The 23,216-nt window shown below is 44.4% G+C and overlaps 1 protein-coding gene across 1 annotated transcript in view; it reads right to left on the bottom strand.

Annotated features, from left to right (window-relative positions):
- Positions 1 to 23,216, bottom strand: part of LOC138265281 (solute carrier family 12 member 9-like) — a 452,520-nt gene that overhangs the window by 186,537 nt on the left and 242,767 nt on the right. Inside the window, exon 7 of the mRNA XM_069212880.1 lies at positions 19,707 to 19,864. Coding sequence (XP_069068981.1) covers positions 19,707 to 19,864 — 158 coding nt within the window. The remainder of the gene's footprint in view (positions 1 to 19,706; positions 19,865 to 23,216) is intronic.

Raw genomic sequence — 23,216 nt, forward strand, 5'->3', positions numbered from 1 at the left:
ACTCTGGGCCCCGGGACCACATGCACCGGGGGCCTTTTTTTGAAACGTAGGGGCTCACATCCACCTTCCTAAGCCATTCTCTGCCCCAGGGACCCATTTCCATTGTGCTTTGTTTTTTTATTAAGGGAGGGGGGCACACGGCCTCCCCCAGCCTGAGCCACTAGGGCCCCCTAGGGACCCCATCCCCAGGGCCTATATTTTTATATTAAGGGGAAGGGGAGTACAGCCCCCTTCCCCGAACCAATAGTTGCCCCGGGGACCCCACCCCATGGGCACAAAGCATATTTTAGGCGGGGTGTTTCGCCTCCCTCCCGGAGCCCTAACAGAGACCCGTAGGACCTAATCCCCTGACCCACGCCCAACTTGAAAGAAACAGGCATGCGTTCACCATCCTCAAGCCTATAGTGGCCTCAGAGACCCCATCCCCGGGCCTGTGATCCTCTTGGGTTGGTACCCCTGTCACCACCAGGGGCACACGCAAAACAGTAACTTCCAGGGCTCCCGACACCCCAGCCAGCTCCCTGCATGCACCCTTCCTGTGCACTGTGGGAGTGGGCATTGCTCATGCCTGGCAGGAACGGCTATTTTGGTGTCTTTCTGCCTGGTGGGAGCAATTTTTGTTTCCCTGCCTGAACTTTTAAAAGGATGCTCTCACACTGCAGGAGCTTTGGAAATTATCCCACCAGGTGGAAACAGACTTTTGGTTTCCTACCAGCAGTATTGCAGGCACGGAACTCACTGTGTCCCAGAGGTGGTCTCCTCAGGACACAGTATCTGAGCCAGCCCCGGAGGATTGGGGGTTCCTGAGATCTTAACAGACTCAGGGAGGTTGGCCTTGTTTCCACATCCCTTTAAAGTTAAGCTTGGTGAGGGTGATGTGGTCCCGGGGCCTATTAAGGATTGATGAGGGGCAGCATCTCCCCCTTTTCTATGGAAATAGGCCCTAGAGAATGTTAAGGGATGGGGGCCGTGTGCCTCTTCCACTTTGTAACGGAACTTGGGTCCATGGAATAGGGTCCTTGGGCCCTATTAAGGCTCGGGAAATGATGCTGCGGGCCTTCCTCTCCTTATTTTACAAGACAGCACCAGAGGATAAGTCTTTTTTTAAACTTTTGTTTAGGACTCTGGATTGAGTTCCAAGTCCTAAGATGTCTGCCACTACATCCTTGTTGATGTGATGGCAGCCAATCAGATCTCAGTTTGAGATCTGTCAGCCTTACAGATCCTCTGCAGTGTGAAATCTACAATTTCGTTGCCCTTAATTGTTCAAAAACTACTGAATATATTTACACCAAATAAGAAAAAGCACTCTTTGTGGACCAGGATCTATCTTTCTGCAAAGCTTGGTGTAAATCCGTTCAGGAGTTTGGGCTAGAGCTGTGTCTAAACTTCCTATGGAAAAATTGATTGCAAAATGTGTTTTGGTACCCCTCTTTTTTCTGGCCTCTGCTTGACGGATCACCCAAACTTTCCAAGAAGGAGCTGCGGTGGAAGAAGATTGTTTTGGAAAGTTTTGTGAAGATTCGTCAATCGGTGCAAATGTTATTAGCAAACCAAAAAATGCTTTTCCTATGGAAACACGGTCCTCAGTATAAATACACAGTGGCGGTAGTTGTAATTTTGAGAATTGAATATGTATAGTTCTATTAATATAATAACCTAGAGATAATACCATAAAATATTACAGCACATTAACTCATAGAAATCATCAATTATATGTTCTTTATCCACCAAGGTCTTAGGGTAACTGCCGAAAATCAGCAAAACTACATTGTTAATTGTAAAATATGCTGTGATGTCAGATACTGACAGGAAAACTCATAATTTGATGATGAGAGTTTTGAAAAGGAGCCTTGCTTCATCAGTGATCCCAGCTCTGTGACTGCCTAGTAGACAGGGCCGGACTGGCCGTAGCGGGCATTGGGCGTTTTCCCAGTGGACTGGAAGGGTGGGGGCCAGTTTTTCAGTGGTGGGGACTGGTTTTGTTACTGGGGGCTGGTTCTGCAGCAGTGCTGCAATATCAGCCCCCCCGTAACAAAAGAACGAAAGCAGCAGTGCTTCACCATTCCCCCTTCCTCGTCGCCCCCCACACCCGGGGGCTGCTCTGATAAAATTGACAGGGCTGCTTTGGGTTCCCGGGCTGAGCCTGCTAATAGAGGCCTGAATACACTACTGTAGGAGCCAGTACAAGGCCAGGATGTTCGGGGGAGTACACAAAAGATCAACCTTCAACTTGAGTCCCACACAGCTCAAGCTACGTTTTACCCTGGAGCAGCACAAAAAGTGATGGACGGAATGCATAAGTTAATCTTAGCTGGCAGCAATCAGTCTGAGCCACAATCCAGTCCCTTTTTTTGTTGTGCTTTTTACTTGCCTGTGCTGTTAGTAACAGAGACCAACCAGGTGCATGGTTCTGCCCAGCAAGGGATGGTCCACACTGAACTGCCAGGTCTCGTCTGTTCTCAGGAGGAACACTAGCATGCAGGCAATGGTTTTGCTCTTGTTGGGCTCCTCGGTGAGATACAAGTGGAGTCCTAGGACCCAGCAAGCTCAGGACCCTCGTCGGGCATCACCGTTCATTTTAGAGACACAATTTTACAAAGAAGTAAAACAGGATGGTGGCATACTAGAACTTTTCCAGTGAATGGCAATCTCCTTGGACCACAGTCTCAGTCCAGGGTTGCTTCTGTTCCTTTTCGGAGAGGACCTGGCACGGCAGCTCAGGCTAGACTGTAATGGAACAGGACCAAGGTTTGCTGGCGTATGGCTGATCTAAGGGCCTGATTTAGATATTGGTGTCACTATTGTGACAGATATCCCGTCTGCCAAAACCTAAATCCCATAGGATGTAATGGGATTTGGATTTCATGGGGGGGCGGAATATCAGTCACCATTGTGATGGAGTAACTTATCCACCAATATCTCAATCAGGCCCTAAGTGTGGAATGGCATAGTGGGCAAAAACTCTATAACTAATACTTATAATTAAAAGTGGTTTATTATTTAATCCATGTTCAATTTGATAAATTAATGTGCTGTGATTTTATTATCACCAGGTTCCTCCTAAATATTTTTAAATATTTTACATACATAGTACACATTAGTATATATATCCATCCCTATTGAACCAATCAATCTGGGCCTCCTGAACTTACGCTGAACAACCCTCAAGTTGAGTTGTAGGATGTAAGCACTACTATATTTCATGGCATCCAGAGGTGGACTGTACTCTTGGGAAATGAAAAGATTCTCTCACAGGCACTAACCTTTGAAAGGCCCATGTGGCTCAAACCGTGGGCAGCCTTGCATTTTTCAAGGTTGAAACGGGTGTGTTAGAAAATGACAGTGGAGGTGTAGAATGCAAAAGTTTGGTTGACATACCCCACTCATCTTTTTCCTGGGTCTGAATAAAGTTGTGCAAAACTGTGGATTTTATGTGTTTCTCTTAACAAGAACTCAGGGGTAGTCTGCCTGAGGACTCTTGAATCAAGCTGAAGCGCTCCTCGGGTGGGGGGGGGGGGAGCAGCGCGCGGGCTGCACGTAAATGCCGACTGCTACAGCAGCGTATCAAGAGGTGCTGCAAACTATGATGCTGTAATGAGGCTGCCTCCAGGTCTGGGCACTCCCTATATTTCAAAGACTTTACTTCTGGAGACCTGTTTATTTCCTACTTGCATTTAGTGCAAAACTGAGCAAAAAGTGCGAGACCACTTTTTAAAGAAGAAGCTTAGAGACAGAAAGAGCAGAACTGCATGAATATGAAGAACAGGCAGAAAATATTGAATAGATAGTATCGAATGCGTGGCGTAGCAACCAGGGGAGGCTGATGGAGAGGCACCATCTCCTTGTGACGCGCCAGGTCCATTGGTTTTATGTAGGCCTGGGAGAAATTTTTAATTACACCAGAGTAATCAGATAAATTTCCATAATTATGGATTACTCGTAAGGCAAAATTACTAAAATTGTGCAATTACGTCAGGTTGAGTAATTAAGAGTAGTTTGGAGCACAAATCCTACCGCACGAGTACAGGAGCCACGAACTAAGTGAGAGTGAGTGGCTGCTGGCTACTTCTATAAGTGTCCTATAGCATTTAGTGCTATTTTATTACAAATAAAGTGAATCATCCTAAGGAATATTTTGGACGCAAGGGTGCATTTTGCACTAAGGAAATAACTCCAAATGCTTGGTAACACTTCTCACAAAATTACGAGTAAGTTGACAGTAATTACCAGTAATTACGATAGAAAGAAATACGCCACTTACGCCCACCCCTAGTTTTATGCTGTATTAGAACATTGGAATGTTGGATGCTCCAGTGAAGAGAATAGAGTGTCGGAGGGCCTTTAATGCCTCAGGTCGATAATGCAGGACAAGGGCTGTTAACGGTCTAATGACCACTGTAGCACTCAGCTGTTGGCTACTATCCTATAGGCAGGGCCACTGGAGTTATGTGGCAGGAAAGAGCCAAATTATGCGGTAGGGTTGAGTAGATTGTACGACAAGAAAATGCAAATTATCAGCATAATGTGGCAAATTCTGTAAACTATCACTTCGTTATTTCAGCATTTCTAATCTTGGTAGCACTGTCTGGGCATTGTTTGCACTTCATAAATACCAGATTAAACCCCAAATATAGCAATAAGCAACAAAAAGGTGACAAGTCCAGTTTTTCAAAGGGCCTTCTAGCGCATGACAGCACTTGTTGCTACATTTTTAGTAACTTTTTTTAACCGTCTGAGCTAGAAACATTTTTTTATTAACTCTGCAGATTATGTAGAAGGTGACGGATTATGTGACAAACGTGCTAAATCTATAAGAATGCAAAAATCTCTGCGGTTGCACAATTGCATTATTCCAGTGGACCTGCTTATAGTATAGAACTAACCAGGACATTGAAGTTCCTAAACTAAATGCAGAAGTAATCATCCAGTGGGGGTAACAGCACTTCAACAACTGACTTTGTACCCAGATTTCATCCCTAAATTTAGACTTCAGTCAAATAAATTAAAAAAAAAAAAAAAACATGTGTAATGCAAATCTGTGCGCATTCTTTTAATCTTTGTTACCACCAGAAAAGATTTGCGGCACGCTTTCAATACACTACAATGACTGACTAGTGAAGCACATCACGTTAAAAAAAAGAACATCTTAAGTGGCAAAAACTGTGCAAAATCTTCATTTTTGCCCTTAAATCAAACACTTCAACACTCTTAATGTCCCTCAGTGAATCATGTTTGGCACGGAATTTTCAAGGGTTCTGGAGAAGTGTTGACAAAATTCATGGAAAATCCGTTTGCACCATTTGTTATGCTTCTGTAACACAGAAGGAGTCCACATCACAGAAAGTCTGTGTACGCAGAACAGTCCTGTTACTGGTGAGGACTGACATAAAAGACACTGAAGACAGACTGGGATTAGACACAGAACTATTCCCTGGTAAGGTATCTCAGCATTACCATGTTTGACTAGCTTTGGTTGAACTTAGATCTACTGCCAGAAAAATTACTGCTGCAGAACTGGGTCCAAAAAAGAAAAGAGAACTTGACCTCACAAATATACGCCAAACTATTAAGCAACAGGCATACTCTACCTGAGATTTCTTCAGAACTGATCAGATTGTTGAATGTCATGAGACTTATAGCATCAGCAAACAATCTAAAATGGCCGACAAAGCTACTGAGCATGGGCAATCTCATGGATCCAACTCAATGAAGGTGAGGAGGACACCAGAGACCTTCTGAATAGGAGAAACGTAAACATTGCAACTGCATACAAATAAAAAAGAATATGTCCCCAATGATAGCATCAAATGCAGCAATCACAGGTGAAGCACTTGACATAAAGATGTCCTATATTTTTCACAGAACAGTCTTTAGCGTGCCCATATATTCATTCAAGTGTAATAATGTCTAACAGTTTAGATGTAAAGTGGTGCATTTGTGAACCATGGTAATGTGCATTCACAGTAGAATAGCATAATCTACCCTAGTAATATAACATGAACAATGGGTGTAAAGAAATTTGTTTTGATATTTTCTGTTTTCCCATCATGTTAGTTAACAGCCAGCATTGAAACACTTTGGTTATCTGACCGTTAACCTCTTAATGACATTATGCATTGTGCCCCAGTGCAGTTCTGCTGCAGATTTATAAGTGCAATGTTATAATTATATTTATTTTTCAAATGCCCTTTAATGTGAAGCGGAGTATGATTTCTTAATAACAAGTAAAAAAAAAATATTTTTGAATGATTTAAACTGTTTAATTAAAATGTGCATTTAACTTTATTTGCTCAGCCTGACCATTGTAATTCGTAAGGCCTGTGACTTAGGAGAAATTGTGATCAGATGTCCTTTTCCACTTGCTAATGTGCATTTCTTTCAGAGTTTGTTCACAAGAAATGATAGTTATGTTTCTTATAAAACACTTCCCATTGAATTCCTAGTGGAACTCAAACCTCCTATTGTATTTACTCCATTAGAGTGAGATGACGTACCAAACTGTTGCAAACTGAGTACAGAAGAAAAAGATGGACCCTTTTCCCATGACGATTGTGGGATAATGATGAACTGTTTCAAATGCACAACAAGTGATGTCTTCAGATTGGATAATGGAATCGTTCGATCCAAAAACTGAGAACTTTCAATGAATCAGAACATTCTGTGGATTTTAATTTGCATGATGAACTTGTGACATTCTTCCCCTGACTTTGCTTTGAAGCCGACCTCTTTTTGTCTGCCTGAATCCTCAAGCATTTCCTCTGCCCATGGACACTTTGCCATTTTTTCCTAAAACCGTTTCCCTAAGAGTTTGCTGAACCCTTTTGCCCTTTTTGTCACTATTGCTTGTAATTACTGCATGGAGTACATTTCCCTGTGGACTTTTGTAAGTGCAGAACTAAATGCTTGTGTTTCCCTCTTCCCAACCATTCTTGAAAGTTAGACATGATTTGTCTGACCCTGTGAGAGCTTCAAATTTTGATGCTGTATATTTTTAACTATCTTTTACCAGTTCTAGTTAGTCTTCACTTGGCGCAGATGTAATTCTTCCAAATTATTTTTGCCCTGTTTAGGCTTTTTACATTTTGTCCCCAATTCCAACCTGCCCAGTGTATGTCAGTTAGTGACATTCTGAAGGGATTTCCCTAACCTGTAACTAACTGTATGCATTTTATTTGTTTCCATGTTGGATGGTGATTTACGCATACATAGTGACCACCAAGTAAATTATTATTTTGTGATGCAGTTATAGAATGTCTTATGTGTTTAACGTTGATAAAACTTTGCTTTTTCCAGGCCTGGGCCACCGTATGGTGGTCCTATATCTTTATAATCTGTTTTTGAGGATTGTATACATTAACCTGTGCATTAGTTTGGAATAAAGCCCTGTCAACTTTTATTTCAGATGTGGTTTTCCTTGTGTAGCCATATTGCTCATACTGTAATTTGAAATGTGGTTGTTGTACTGTGAAAAGTTGCTAGCTGCCTCTTACCTCCAGGTGGGTGAAAAGGTTATCGCCCTCATGTAGAGCATTAGCACTTGCGAGGGTGAGATATGCAGGTGCACAGCTTTTAAAGTTGCCAAAAAAAGGCAGGCACTTCAACCAGAATCACTAAGAGCAAATGCAATTGGCTAGATTCACAAAGTTATTATATTTACGTATGTGTATTTACTACTACATCTAGCGGGGATACTACATTTTGTTCCTATTCACCAAATTAGAGTATATATTTACACCCAGGTGTACATTTATATGTCTCCACCTCATCAAATAATCAGATGGAGCCTCCTACTACCAGTGTAAATTTACTTCTAGTAGTCTGTACAAATAGGTGGATATCTCTGCCACCATGGCAGAAATCTCCCTATAGGAAAGTAAAGCGAAATTATTAGTTTCGTCATAAAACTATAAATAATTTTGTATGTATAATTTATCTGTAAATTAATTTAAAATATGTATTTTGAACCAAGATATAAGAAAATAAAATGCTGCAGCACATTAACTCATTAAATTAAATAATGAATTTAACTATATTCACTCAGAAATATTTTCAATAGTAATTGTTTTTAAAAACTCCCAATTAGTAGTAAGCATCCCCCATTTTCTAACCACTCCTGCTTGACCCTCCCACTTTTAGTACTAATTTTTCACACTTTGGTGTGCAGAGAGTGCTAGAGACCTCCGCACAGAAAAGGTAGGCTAGGCAGGCTCATAGGTCTCCGGCTGTAGGTTGATGAATGGAAATGTCTTGGTTGTGAGCAGTAGTGCTGTATTACTATTTTATGTACTACAAAACTACAAAATGCAGTTTGTAAATTGGGCACAATGTCTATTATAGTAGCATAGTGGCCACAAAGTTACTGTTTTCCCAGGATTGAAAAAGCAGAAGAAGAAGAGCTCATTTACAATGGACTCACCATGCTTGGTGCATTGTGGCAACATGGAGTAGGTTAATGTAAAATAGCCCCTCATGCTTTGCACTGGAAGCACTAAAGTGGAGCTGGAAGGTTACATCAAAGCAGCCAATGGCATGATGTGAGAGAGATAGTCCTCTGGCCTGACCCATGATGAGATTGACAAAGTCTCAATCCCTAAACACACGCCCACAATTTCATATTTTGAAAGTGCAGAATAAGTATTTAACCTTCATATTATGTAAACATCATAAACAATGCTAAATGGTTTACTCCATTTTTTTGCCCCGAGGTAAATTTGATTTGCTCCATTCGCAAAACAGCAAAAATGATTCAAATTAATTTAGCCTTTCAAAAACACATGTGTGCTATTGTGCTGTTGCTGGGGATCACAGCACAAGGCAGCAGCCATACTTATCTTAGCTGGGACAAGAAATATTCTGTGACTCCATTCCATGTTGGAGGATTCTATCTTGGACATCAAGGGGGAAGGACTGCACACCTGTCTGATGCAGTCACAAGAGACTGCCAGGCCTGTTCTCATAAGTTTGTACTTTTTACAGTAGGCTTTGGAAGATATATTCCAGACTGCTCGGAAATACCTTGGGTCTACGTGTTTGTTGGGCATTGGTGAATTTTATCTCAGGTGCATAAAAAAAATAAAAAAAACTTCTAGGAAAGAACAGCCACATCAAAGCTGCTCTCTGTTTAAAAAAAATCCTATGATTATCTTTTAAGTCTCTTTAAATATTGAAAAACGTCTGCAAACAATTCGTCCCACAAATACATCATTTTATAGGAAATTAGATTGATGAGGGTGTTTTTAGGATAAATATTTTATTTGCACTTTAGAAATCATTTTTACATTAAGTTCAAGTGGTGGAAATGTCACATTTATGTTGAAAATATCACCCTTTTTGGTGATTCAGAGTTGGTGAGAGACTGAATATAACATGTTGTAAGTGTGTATGTAAACTATAGTAACAAGTATTTGCAATGCACTAGGTCTCACATTTGCTTGAGTTACAGCTTTTGGTGTTGTAAATTCATAACTGGACTTTTTTTGCCACATAAATTGGTTAACCCTGCCTCGTAATTTGGTCTTTTTCTGCCACATAATTCCAGCGGCCCTGCATAGAACTAAAGCACACCCATTTACCTTCTTCCTATATCTGCAGCCAAAAATGAAATGCTGCCATTTAGCATCCTAATTTAAATCTGCCATGCTAATTTCAATAGAATGCCACATTCACCAGCCCACGATCAGAGTTGATGGCTGGCTAACACAATTCCCCAAACAAAAGACACAAGACAGTCACAGAAGATAAACAAGAGAAATAAAGTGGAAGGCTCACCCAAACATATCAAGAGTGTTCAAGAAGTCATAGTAAAATAAGGATGTTAAATTGGTCCGAATTCTGGTCATAATTGCAATAAGGAGAGGTTAATAAAACATATACAATTATCTTGTAAACCCAATAAAAACTTTATCAGAAATAAACTTTTGGCATTGGACTGTAATGCTCAGAATAGCCTCTAGAGGACACCACAATGAAAATAGCATTTGAAAGAAACATGTTCATGTAACCATATAGGGGGCATAACCACATGAAAAGAAAATGCCAGAAAGTAATGCAGTGTAACCATATATTTAGCCCCTAGAGGGCATAGCGCATTTCACATTTTTAGGGCTAGCAGGCCTACTGCAATTAAACCACAAACAGAGTCTTTAAAACACAAACTACTCCCAACTGTAAAACAAAAGTTACAACCATGAGAGCACTTAAACAGACACTGAATGGTCAGAGGGGTTATTATTTTGGGGTCCCCACTAACCTAGTGTGGGGACCCAGAGATGATGTAGACATAAAGAGCACGCCGTGGTGAATGTTTTTAAGGTGTTCCCATTGTCCTAGTACCCCCACAGTCTGAATTACAAGCAAAAATGTTTTGTAAAAGTAATGCCCTGCCAAGCATTATGGGGCGAGTTTCCATGCTGCGAATATTGTACAATGATGATGGTAAAGTTTAGAACAGCTCCTAGAGGACACCACAATGAAAATAGCGTATGTAAGAAGCATGGTCATGTAACCATATAGTTAGCACCTAGAGGACATAACCACATGGATAGAAAATGGAAGAAAGTAATGCAGTGTAGCCATATATCTATCCCCTAGAGGGCGTGGTGCCTTACACATTTTCTGAGCTAACAGGCCTACTGCAATAATATTACAAACATGGCCCTTACAACACAAACTACTCCCAGCTGTAAAACAAAATTTCCAGCCATGAGAGAGCTTAAACGGACACTGAATGGTGGGATGGGTTTTTATTTTGGGGTCCCTACTAACCTAGCATGGGACTCAGAGATGATGTAAACGGAAAGAGCATGTTGTTGTGAACGTTTTGGTGGTGGTCCCATTGTCCCAGGAGCACCACAGGCTGCATTATGAGCAAAAATATTTTCTAAAAGCACTAGCCTGCAAAGCATTATGTGGTGAGTTTCCTCGAGTGCAGTGAATATTGTAGTATCGACTTTCCCGCTGTGTCAGGGGTGCTGCTTCGAGGATTTCTGTGTTTTTTTACGTAAAACATTTAGCAATCACAAATGTTTTTGTGAAATCTATGGAGCGTGAAGGGGAGAGCCAAAAGAAATGACTCTAATTAGGTAACAGTGTGATCAATGTGACCAGTGCTACAATACCACCGATGGAGTTCACGCTGTGAGCGCATTGGCTGCCATGGAGCACGAAGAGGAGAGACAAAAGAAAAAAATTGTTCACCCATGCTGAAGTATATTGGCAATCGTGCAATAATCCATGTAACAGGGTCGGTCTGCAAGGCGGTAACAAAACCGCCCCAAGGCGGGACAAACAAAGCATTTACCAATGACATCAAGGGATTTTTAAAAAAAATGCAAGCCCACGAACGAGTGAAAGTGATGGGCGTGGTTAAATGCCCACTGAATACTCACAACAGGTCGAAAAGTGCTTGCCTGCTCGACCTAAAAAGGGAGTTAAAGTTGGCAGGTGTGCAAAAGTGGCCAGATCACACAACCTTAATTGGGGAATAACTTCACAAATTACGGTGCTACCTTAAGCAAGTTAAGGTACTACTTCAACTTCGCTCCCATCCTCCCATCCCTGCGTACACTTTACTCCCAGCCTTGCCCTCTCTTGTAGAGGGTGAAAAGGAGATGTGAATAAGAGAATCAAAGGCAGATGGATAAATGTGTAGGAGTTTAAAATGATAGTGTGACTAAGTAGCTGGAGTGACAGAACAGAAATTATGATTGTGTAATTATTTTTTGCATGTGAAGGTACTTCTATGAAATTGAGGACAAAAGTAATTGTAACCTCGGGGCAAGTAACGGCTGTACCTTAATTAGGGTGACCAGACGTCCCAGATTTCCTGGACAGTCCCGGTTTTTAGAGGACTGTCCCTGTGTCCCGACACTTTTGTTCATTTTCAATAAATGTCCCGGTTTTTGGGACAAAGTCAGGTCAACCTGGGAGGCAGAAGTGAAAGGTGTGCTCTCCATTCACATGCAGCTCTTGAGTCTAAAATAATTGACAAAGTAATTCATTGGTTTCTGCCTGTCTGCTGCTGCCTGCTCCTCTGTGTATGTGTGTACACACATTTACAGGACAGGTCAGATGTAAAAGTGGGACTAAGGGCTTTAGTCCTACTTTTATGTCTGACCTGTCCCGGTTTTTTCTTTTCAAAATCTGGTCACCCTAACCTTAATGTGCTAACTTCTTGTCATTTTTGTTATTGTGAACTAGCGATCAATTTAGCTCTGGTAGCCGAGCAGTGCTAAAAAAATCACCATGAACTGCACCATGCAGTGCACAAGATCCTGGCCATTCATGTTGGTTCTGATACCACTTGAGTAGAAAATCTACTTGAGCACCAGAAAGTCTTCCCAAGAGGTAGCCCTCTGACAGGGACTGCCCGTGTTAGAACACCGCACTAGGGGATGCCAAATCCTGATTGCCAGCTTGCATTTCTGGAGCCTTGCGAGAAAACAATTCCGCTAGGTTGTGATAGACCGAATTCGGCCAGAACTCCACATTACTCTTGTAACCAAATTCTGTGGGCAGAATATAACATTCCGCCCACCCCTGCACCATACCTCGACCACTTTAATATTATTTTTCTCAATTATTTTATTGTTTTTTATAGAGCTACGGCTCTTCTAATGTTTGAGACAAGCCTCACCCATAACATTTCCTGTTCATTGTTGTGAACTGAGTGTTGAGGCAGCTGTCAGCCCTCACTCTCCCTCATCGTTTATGCCGGGCCAGTAGGGGGAGGACCGTGAAGAGCGTGTAAGTGCATTTGTTGGTCTTCCCTCGCGCTTATTGTGCATCTGGAGGAGTCGGACACTGTGAAAAGGGGGCCAGTGCATTTATCGGTCTTCCCTCGCGCTCACCTATTATCGTGCGTCAGGAGGTGTCGGACACTTAGAAGAGGGTGCCATTGCAGCTGTCTGTCCACCTTCTCCCTCACCTTTTATTTTGCTTCAGAAGGAGTGGGACACTGTGAACCCGTTGCCAGAGCAGCTGCCTGATCTCTTTGACGTCCCTCTCACTCATCTTTTATCAATCAGTGTATTTGTAGAGTGCCCTACCACCCATGAGGGTCTCAAGGTGCAGAGGGGGGGAGGGTGCTGCTACTGCTCAAATAGCCAAGTTGTGAGCCGCTTCCTGAAAGTCAGCAGGTCTTCGGTCTGTCGTAGGGGCAAGGGAAGGGTGTTCCAGGTCTTGGTGGCAAGGTGGGAGAAGGAACTGCCTCTAATAATCGCTCTAAGGATGCGGGGAACAGTGGCAAGGGCGAGGTCGGCTGAACGGAGTTGGCGGGATGGGGTGTAGAAGGTGAGTCATCTGTTGAGGTAGGCTGGACCGGTGTTGTGGAGCGCCTTGTGTGCGTGGGTGAGGAGCTTGAAGGTTATCCTTTTGTTGACAGGGAGCCAGTGTAGGTCTCTCAGAAGGGGAGTGATGTGGCTGAGGTGGTGGGCATCGAGGATCAGGCGTGCGGAGGCATTTTGTATGCGTTGCAGTCGTTTGAGGAGTTTGGCTGGGGCTCCTGCGTAGAGGGTGTTTCCGTAGTCAAGTTTGCTGCTGACGAGGGCTTGGGTGACTGTTCTTCTTGTATCTGTGGGAATCCATCTGTAGATCTTGCGGAGCATGCAGAGTGTGTTGAAGCAGGATGAGGAGATGGCGCTGACTTGCTTGGTCATGGAGAGTGTGTCGAGGATGATCCCCAGGTTGCGTGCGTGGTTGGTGGGTGTTGGGGCTGCTCCCAGAGCGGTCGGCCACCAGGAGTCGTCCCAGGCTGAGGGGTTGGCGCCGAAGATGAGGACCTCCGTCTTATCTGAGTTCAGCTTCAGTTTGCTGTTCCTCATCCATTCGGCGATGGCCTTCATTCCTTCATGGAGGTTGGATTTGGCAGTGAGGAGGTCCTTGGTGAGGGAGAGGATCAGTTGGGTGTCATTGGTGTAGGAGATGATGTTGAGGTTGTGCAGCCAGGCGACGCGGGTGAGCGGGCCATGTAGACGTTGAAAAGTGTAGGGCTGAGGGACGAACCTTGGGGAACGCCGCAGATGATCTTGGAGGCTTCAGAGCGGAAAAGGGGAGGCGGACGCTCTGGGTTCTGCCGGAGAGGAAGGAGGTGGTCCACTCCAGAGCTTTGTGCCCGGATCCCTGTATTGTGGATGCGTGTGCGTAGGATGCGGTGGCAGACGGTGTCGAAGGCGGCAGAGAGGTCCAGGAGGATGAGGGCCGCGGTTTCGCCGTTGTCAAGCAGGGCCCTGATGTCGGCGGTGGTGGCGATGAGGGCGGTTTCAGTACTGTGTTTGCTGCGGAACCCTGACTGGGATGGGTCCAGGATGTTGTTTTCTTCGAGGTAGTGGGTCAGTTTTCAGTTGACGATCTTCTCGATGACCTTGGGCGGGAATGGGAGCAGGGAGATGGGGCGGAAGTTCTTGAAGTCTCTCGGGTCCTTTATACCACATAAGGAGGGGTAGGACTGTTCACTGTGCCAGTGCAGCTGTCGGTTCTCACCCCCTCACCTTTTATGCCGCATACGGAGTATGACTGTGAAGCGGGTGCTAGTGCAGCTGTCGTCCCCCCCTCATCTTTTAAACCGGGTAAGGGGAAGTAGGACCACTGGCAGCTGGGACTGTGAATGTGGGGCTGGGGCAGCTGTCCCGGCCTTGATTGACTCACCTATTTAGAGGATGAAGGTGGCATAGTACAGCCAATTGTTGTCCAGGTTCAATGTTTACAACAGCAAATAGTGCATTCAGCATGCAGGCAAAGGAGCAGATTAGCACCCCCACTTCTTGCTTTGCTCGATTTTTGCAAAGAGGCAGGATTAGCTGACTTTAACCATTGTCTTTGCCCCAAGACAGGTGGTAGATTTGCTCCACACACTGCTTTGCCCAGGTGGGAGATGTGTGTTCTATCTCTTATACCCTGCCCATTGCTTTAAAGGACTATTGCTAGATCTAACCTGCTGCTTTACCCAAGGGCAAGAGGGTGTATTTAAAACATGTGCTCCATGGCCAAGGGAAGTAAGAGTGCATCTTCCCCTCCCATTTGCTCAGGGGCAGGCTGGATATTTATTCCTTACACCTTTCTCAGGTGCAGGGGATGTGCATCCAACCCCATGCTGTGCATTTCTATGGATGGTGTTTCTTATATATGTTTCCATTAGCAGGCCCTGATTCAACCCCAACTGCACAAGCCTTTTGGCATGTGCAATGGAGATTGTCTGCAGGACCTGGCCTTAACCAAGCATCCTTTGCATTCAACCTCTTGCACGTCTCACTTCTGCTGCCCACACCACCCTCAGCTGTAGAATTATAAAACCACACTTTATTATCCAAACGCAACAATGGTACACATAAGGTTAAGTGAAGATATCTCCTTGTTGCTCCAATCCATGCATAATCTCAGTTACATGTGACATTATAAGAGCACCCCTCTGCTCATCACGCATGACACTGAAACTCTTGTCTCAGAGGACACATTACCAACCCATACTCTTGAGCAAGCATAACCAATGGAGTAGTAAGGTACCCTTTCAATGAAACACACTTCAGGGACTTGTAATTGCATTTTTATAGCATCTAATGCTCCTGACAACACAACACCGCCTCAGGTTCTCCAACCACTATTTCTCATGCTTGCGGCGGAGTAATTCATTCCTTCCAGCGAGCCCTGCCCGCTCTGTCTCTTCTCTGTGCACAATTTCTATTCGCTTTAAGTGGCTTGTTTTTTTTTCTCCCTCTATGCTGCTGCTTCCTCCCATTGGGGAGTAAATTACCAGCTAAGAGGGCCCTAAATGCAAGGCCAAATAATGGTGATGGAGTATTTCTAATGTCAGCATGAATCACAGCGAGTACCGTACAGTGGGGGCGTCGCTGCTCGCGGTTCTGCTTTCAGGCAACCTTCTAAGCTGTCAGAGCCTCTACTTATGGTGGTCAAGCTAAGTGGAATTAAGCGGTACAACTGAGCATATGGCTTCTGGTCCATGGATCTTAGCAACAAGGTTCCAAGAACAAACAAGGAGGTAATAAGATCAATTTCAGAAAAAGGCTGCTGGAGAGTTTGAAGTCAATTTTTTGTGCTACGAAAGCTCACCTGGAAATGTAAGGTCTCCTATAATGTAGTAGTTGAGACTAAAAACTCACTCAAGCAAGTATTAGGTGTATACTTGTTGCTTATTAATCCCACCCAGGGACCTCCCAGGTGCTTATGCAATCCTATGTTCATAGCAAAGTTACTCGCTTCGGACAATTAACTTTATGAGTAGCTTGGGAGAGCAGATATAGTTACGCATTATAGAGGTGTCTGCATCGGAGGACTAGAGCAGTGGTTCTTAAACTGCAGTACAAGGACTCCTGGTGGTCCTCGAGGCCTATTCAAGGGGTCTGCGACCGTGTCACAAGATTCAATAATATTACTTTTAAATAAAGTAAATAAAATAAAGAAGCAAAATTGAAAATGTGACACCTTTTTGTATATTTGTTCAACAAAACATTTCAATAAGTGAGCATTTGCTTAGGGCAGTGGTTCCCAACCTTTTGACTTCTGTAAACCCCCACTTTATCATTACTGGAATCCGAGGACCCCCACTAAGTCATTAATGAAAGCTGGGGGCCTATTCTGTTAATATTATGTAATATTCTAAGCAGTCGCGGACCCCTTGAGGAGGCTTTGCGGACCCCCAGGGGTCCCCGGACCAGAGGTTGGCAACCACTGGCTTAGAGCATAATTGTTTATGTATTTTTGTGCTGTGTTTTGAGGTTCAAATCACACAAATTGCTTAGGCCGATGTCCCCACCTCTCGATAATGATTCAGTGGGGTGTGGGTCCCCCGATTCTAGTAATGATTCACTGGGGGTCCACAGAAGTCAAAAGGTGGACTAGAGGTTTCTAGAGATAGGATCTTTAAAAAAAAGCCCCATTGTACAAATCCTTTTAAATCTGATGGTCTTAATGCAATACCTCGTGCTTTGACAATTGTATCGGATGTACTGATCAGTTCGGGATGTTTATACCAAGGGAGTCATTACGTGTTGTGCCGCGTGGTAATTCTGCAGGTTGTCTTTGGAATTACCACCCGATAAATATACGTTTTACCTTGCTCACTCCAGCTCACAGTTTCCAGCTGCTAAATTCAGGTGCAAAATGAGAAAAGAAAAAGCCTGGATTTCTGGAAAAAAAAACATGCCATACATGGCCCTATAATTCCAAGGCCCGCGCGCTATGCTCATTCCGACCTCAACGTATAGTGGAAGGTAAATGGGTGGTAACATAACTACTGGTATCTGGTGAGACCACCTCATTTTACCAATCAACTAAGCAAGGGGTTTGCTTCTGTAAATGTCTGAACATTGCAATAAATAGCTAAAAGGAGACCAGTAAACTTCCATAAAGTATCAGATGCATAGTTACCTCCACGTGGAACAATTTAAATGACTCTTGGTCTGCATGAGGTTTAACATTAAAAAAAAAATCTCCAAAAACATGGACATGGGAAGAGTCTGGTAATCTGACTTTGCCAGGTTGCTCAAGTATGACCAACAAATTGCACACAATGATATAAACCTGTAACAGCAGGGGTCTTCACCTACAGGAAGTACAAACCACCAGGTAAAATGATAACCAACAGAAAACAAAAGGTCCAAGCAACTTCAGCCCACGAGATATGATGTCATACATTTAAAGCGCTTAAGCAGTAAGGGACAATAGAAAAGAAACCACTGAAGACGCCAGGCACTATTATCCTTAAAGCCCTCGATTGAGAGACCTCCAAAAATTGCCTGAAAACCTCCTGCTTCTCTCATTGTACTTTAGAATTCCTTTTCCAGGGAATCGTGGTGCCAGGTGGCAATTGGCACAGTACTGAGTGTCCTGGCACATGTCAGCAAGGTCTCCTAGTTTCTCCTTGGCATGGGTTGGCTGAGAGTGGGGTCTGTTTCCCTAGTGTGGTGGTGGGTTGGCTGTCCCCGGACATGGTGGTGTGGTATATTTACCATTTCTGGATCTACTCTGCTAAATATCTGAATTATAATGGACCTGGTGAAAGGTGCCCTATGTATTAAATTCAGGCATGTTGTTAAAAAGGTTGTATGTAATTTGGAATATTGCAAGCAGACACACGACCCTGGTCCATGACAGTTTGGCCACTCATTTTGTTCCACACACCGGTGTTATTATGGCTGCTTTGTCACTAGTTCGTGGTTGCAGGCTTGAACCCGGGAAACTATTAGTAGTACATTTATTAACCCACATCTCGGTTTACATCCCACATAAAGCATAGTACTCATCCATTGTCTTCGTGATTTGCGCCTCACTTTCATTTCTATCAACATTTTGGCTCTGCTTGGCACTGTGCTTTAGGCCTGTTTGTTCATTAACCTACAGTACAGCACCTTTGTAGTTCTCGCCTAAAAGACAAAAGACCCATTGTCAGCTTACCAAAAACTTACAGAGGGCTTCAAGCCCACACATCGCTTGCCATTGGGTAGCTTTATTGTCACTCATTTGCTTGCTTCTTAATCAATGGCTTGCCTCGACCAATATGTTTGTCCCGCCACTGGAGCCTAGCCTCTTTACTTGAGTCCTTCCATTGCTCACTTTTGGGAAACTACTTTTTTCTTTTTGCCTAAGCACTCTATGAAAGTGGATGCATTTTGGAGCAGTCTCCTTCATGTGTTTCTCTCTCCGTAACACTCTGTGTTGCTCTGTCTTGATCATGTGCTTATCGCCCCTGCACTCTGTGTTGCTCTCTCACCTATGTGCATCTCCCCATCTTCACTTTCAGTGTTGCTCTCAGCTATGTGCTTCTCCTTTCACTTCAGTGTTGATCTCTCTCTCGTGTCCCCCACCCCATGCCCTCCTTATTGCCCCCCAAGTGATTCTTTTTGTTTACTCCCCGGCCACATCCACAACAGCCTGGCTGGCCAGTCAACAAATTGCTGCTGGTCTCCTGCTTTATAAACAAGGCTCACAGTTTTCCGTTTTTACTGATTTTCATAGATACATACAGACTGAAAACCATTTATTATCCTGTGTTTATTTTTAAATGTGGATAAAAACAGAAATTAGGCTGTTTTTGAGTGATTCTAAATGCCCTCAAGTCATGACTGCCTGGGCAGCAGCAGTGTGGATTGACAGGTAAATGATCGGAAAAAGAAATATATTTTAGGAATGAGGCCTAAACTGCAGTATATATGCACATGGTTGTTACTAAAATCTGCCTGTTTTCATAAAGGTACATTGATTTGTCTTCTGTGAGTGTTCATACCAATGGAACCTGTCGCGCCTTCAAGCAAGGGTGTACATTTATTGGACGAGTACAATCGGAGGTATTCCAGTTTCTGCTTCATTTTCTTTCACAAACCCGCCCCCACCCCCCAAAAAATGTGGATAAATACAGAAAAGAGTCGCAAAAAATAAATGTGGATAAATACAGACAGAAATATAAAAATAAAAAAATACCATAGAACCAGGAGCCCTATTTATAAAGGATGGGTGGTCACCTTCAGTTATACGGTTTCGTCCTTTAGTTTTTCACCTATGAAGCAAACCTGTCTCCTTCCTTTGTTCCTTTCTTTCCTGTGGTCCAAGTATGATTATGCCATCTACCCTTGGTCTTGGTACTTTTTAACTCAAGATGACCTTTAGAAGACCAGTTCTACAAATGTCCTACTGCAAAGGGACCCAAGAATGAACCACTTGGTCTGAACCACATGGAGTGCCTGTAGACCACTTACCAAACAGGTCGTCCTTGGCCAAGGCGTAGAGGATGCGGGAGGCTCCGATCAGGTTGCTCATGGAGGCTGAGATCATGGAGCAGTAAATGCCAATGGTGACGAAGGGGTGCCAGACGTTGAAGTCCCGCATGAAGCTGTAATTGTTGAGAAGCAGGGTCCTGTTGAAAGAGAGGGGAGCAAGGATGAGTTTTTGCCAGGTCTTGGACTCAAGGATTGGGATAATGGACAGTGGAAAGACAGCTTGGTATGACCAAATCCAGCCACTAATGCAGCATCAAAACACTGGGGTATGCCAGCCCTTGTATCACACAGCCAAGAACCCCCCCACCCATGGAGTGGCAGCATCTCTGGTACCCGGTAGAGACTATTGTCTGGGTCATAGCTTCAGTGCTCAGAAACAGCAAATGGATTGTTTAGAAGCTACAATGCACATTCTCCAGAAGTACTGAGATGCAAACATCTAAAACATGTTAACCAGACAGGTGGCAACCAGACAGAAGCTAACTACCTCACCTCTGAGCCTTACCCTGATATACGCCCACATAGGACAATTGACCCCTCACCACTGGGGCTCACCCTGGTATACGCCCACAGATGACCATCTTATCCTTCACCGCTGGGTCTCACCCTTATATACGCCGACAGAGAAGCATCTCACCCCTGACCTCTGGGACTCACATGATATACTCCTACCGAGAAGTATCTCACACATTGCCTCTGGGACTCACCCTGATGTTCACCTACAGAGAAGCATCTCATCCCTCACCTCTGGGACTCACCCTGACCGAGAAGTATCTCAACCCCTCGTCTTTGGGACTCACACTGATATAATCCTGTTAAGGAACACCTCACCCCTCCCCTCAAGGACTCCCGTTGAGGCACACCGGCTCAGGGACACCTCACCCCTCATCTCAGGGACTCACCCTGAGACACACCGGCTCAGGGACATCTTACCCCTCTCCTCAAGTACTCACCATAATAGTCACCTGCTCAGAAAACCCCATGTCTCGCCTTAGGTACTCACCCAGAATGTCCAATGTATTCCTACTAAGGATCTGCAAACATACTTCTCTGCTTGTTTGTGGTTTGGTATTAACACGCCTACAGGATGGTGAGTTCAGTCTCCGCACTTTCGGGGACTCACTTTTATTCAGTAAAATGTATTTGTGATTTTTTAATTGGAGTAAACCTGCCATCTTTCTCAATATTGAGGCAGCGTAAGTCGCCATACGACTAGATGACATCAAACTCAATGTTTTTCTCCTACTAACACTTAGTAACAGGTGCCTTTATCATCTACGAAAAAACAAAGTAGGGTACAGAGGGCCCCGCAATATTATACGCCCAGAACCCACAATAACGCCTGATAACCCTGCAGAAGTTTGTAGTATATGGAGTAGCCACACAAAACCGAGGCAGGCCCCTCTCACACCCATTCCATTCTAGGTGTCATCATGGATGTCAATTCACCAAAGTTCCCGGGGTCACAGTAGTGGCATCATATACATTTTGACCTTTACATTCTCTCACACACATATGTTTACACATACACACACTCTCACCGACAAGCAGGCACACAGCATACATTTAAAAGTGTTGTTTGCTTACCTCATCTGCCGAAAAGGGTAATATTCCAGCAAATTGCACCCCATTTTTATTACACTAATAGTGAATGTTGTGATATTATGTACTATTAGTGTGATAAACAAACGGAGTGAAAACAAGGAAGTGGAGCCCCCAACCTACTACCATAAAGAAGAACTGCCACCTGGGTTCCTGCAGCATCACCCTGCCAGCAGCAGCAGCAGCTGCAAATTGAAAAATAAAAATGATAATAAACCGTATTTGTTATCGTTTTTATTTTTCAGGGGGCGGGGCCTCGGGCGATGGCAGAGACTTGGGCCGGCCAAACACACATGTGCACTGGGCTCTCTCAAACCTGACAGTGTGTTGCCAGTTTGGAGAGAGCAGGCAGAGGCTCCCAGTCTGCCTCGGAGCGTGAAGCCAGGGCGCTCCAGCCAATCTGAACGCTGCTTTCATGCTGCCAGCAACATGATAGCAGAGTTCGGATTGGCGGCAGGGCAGGCTGGGAGCCTGTGCCTGCAGTGGAGGCAGAAGAGCGGACTCAAGTAAGGTTTTTTTTTTAAATGTAAGTTTGCTGTGTCGTCCCCGAACCCTTCGCCACTTATTTTGCTACCTTTGAGGCCAGGGGATGCAAAGACAGTGCCAGGGGTCGCAAGGGGCAAGCCAGGAGTCGCAGCTGTGATCCCTGGTGACCCCTAAATGACATCCATAGGTGTGATCAGTGTTACACTGTGGAGGGAATTCACTGTCTGCTCGAGATGATCCCATACAGACGCGAAAGGCGGGGGCGCTGAGGGATGGCTCAGTGATGCATTACAACGATTGACACCGGAGTGATGCAGATATGGGACGATAGTAAGCAATAATAAACAAACACAGCTACCACCTTCGCGCCTGAAAAGCCGCCAGTCTCTGACACCCTGTTACTGTGGGTTCTGTCTCACTCAAAGGTGAAGAGACTCCTCTGTCACAGAGGCGAGGCAGAGACGCGCCCTTGTCGTGCAACATTTAAGAGACCGTGCTCTCCCTCTCATGGGGTAAGAGCCATGCAACACTGGTCCAAGAGCGGAAGAGGTGCTCTCAGACATGCCGACAGAGTAAGAGACAGACATCTTTAGTCTAAGAGCAGAGAATGGGCTTTCAGTCCTAGAGGATAAGAGACAGGCAGGGCCGGCTTTAGGGCAATAGGACTGGGGCGGCCACACTGGGCGCTGACCTCAGGTGGGGGCGCTGTGGTTAACGACAACTTACTATTTAAAAGCACCTGCTGCTGAGTTCCTTATGCGTCCAGCCTTCAGGCAGCAATAAAAATGTCAAGAATACTCATGTGGTTAATGTTCCTGCGAGAGAGAGACAAATCAGAGTTTTGTCCAGTGGCAGTTTTGACTCGCCATAAAGTAACGCAGGGTGTTAATACGCCTGCTGCAAAGAATAGAACTGTATTTTATGTGGATAGCTGAGTGAATTAGTAAAACCAGCCTTTACCAGCGCATTAAAACAAATTAAATATATGTGAGAGGGGCTGTGGTGAGATGAGGGGTACCTTTGCTGGGTGGTAGTGAGGGAGTCTGAGGGGGAAGTCATGGGGTGGGCGCCAAAAAAGATTGTTGCACGGGGCGCCACCAGCACTAAAGCCCCTGGAGACAGACATCAGTGTTTCACAGAACAGAGAAAGGGACCTCATTCCACATTGTGAGATGGGAGCTCTCCTTTGAAACCCTCTCAAGAGGTGGGCGTCTACCGCTTAAGAGCAGATTCAGCCCTCTCATTCCCATAGGGACACTGATTACCACAGGGACCCTATTCGCGAGGATGAAGTGTATAATAAAATGGGGGGGCTACACTGCCCACTTCAAAGCATAGAAAGTCCCTGGGGACCCCATCCGTAGGGGTGGGTGAAGAATTCCTATCCACTGGCAAAGCTTG

This window comes from Pleurodeles waltl, chromosome 11, assembly GCF_031143425.1.
Source record: "Pleurodeles waltl isolate 20211129_DDA chromosome 11, aPleWal1.hap1.20221129, whole genome shotgun sequence".
Lineage (NCBI taxonomy): Eukaryota > Metazoa > Chordata > Amphibia > Caudata > Salamandridae > Pleurodeles > Pleurodeles waltl.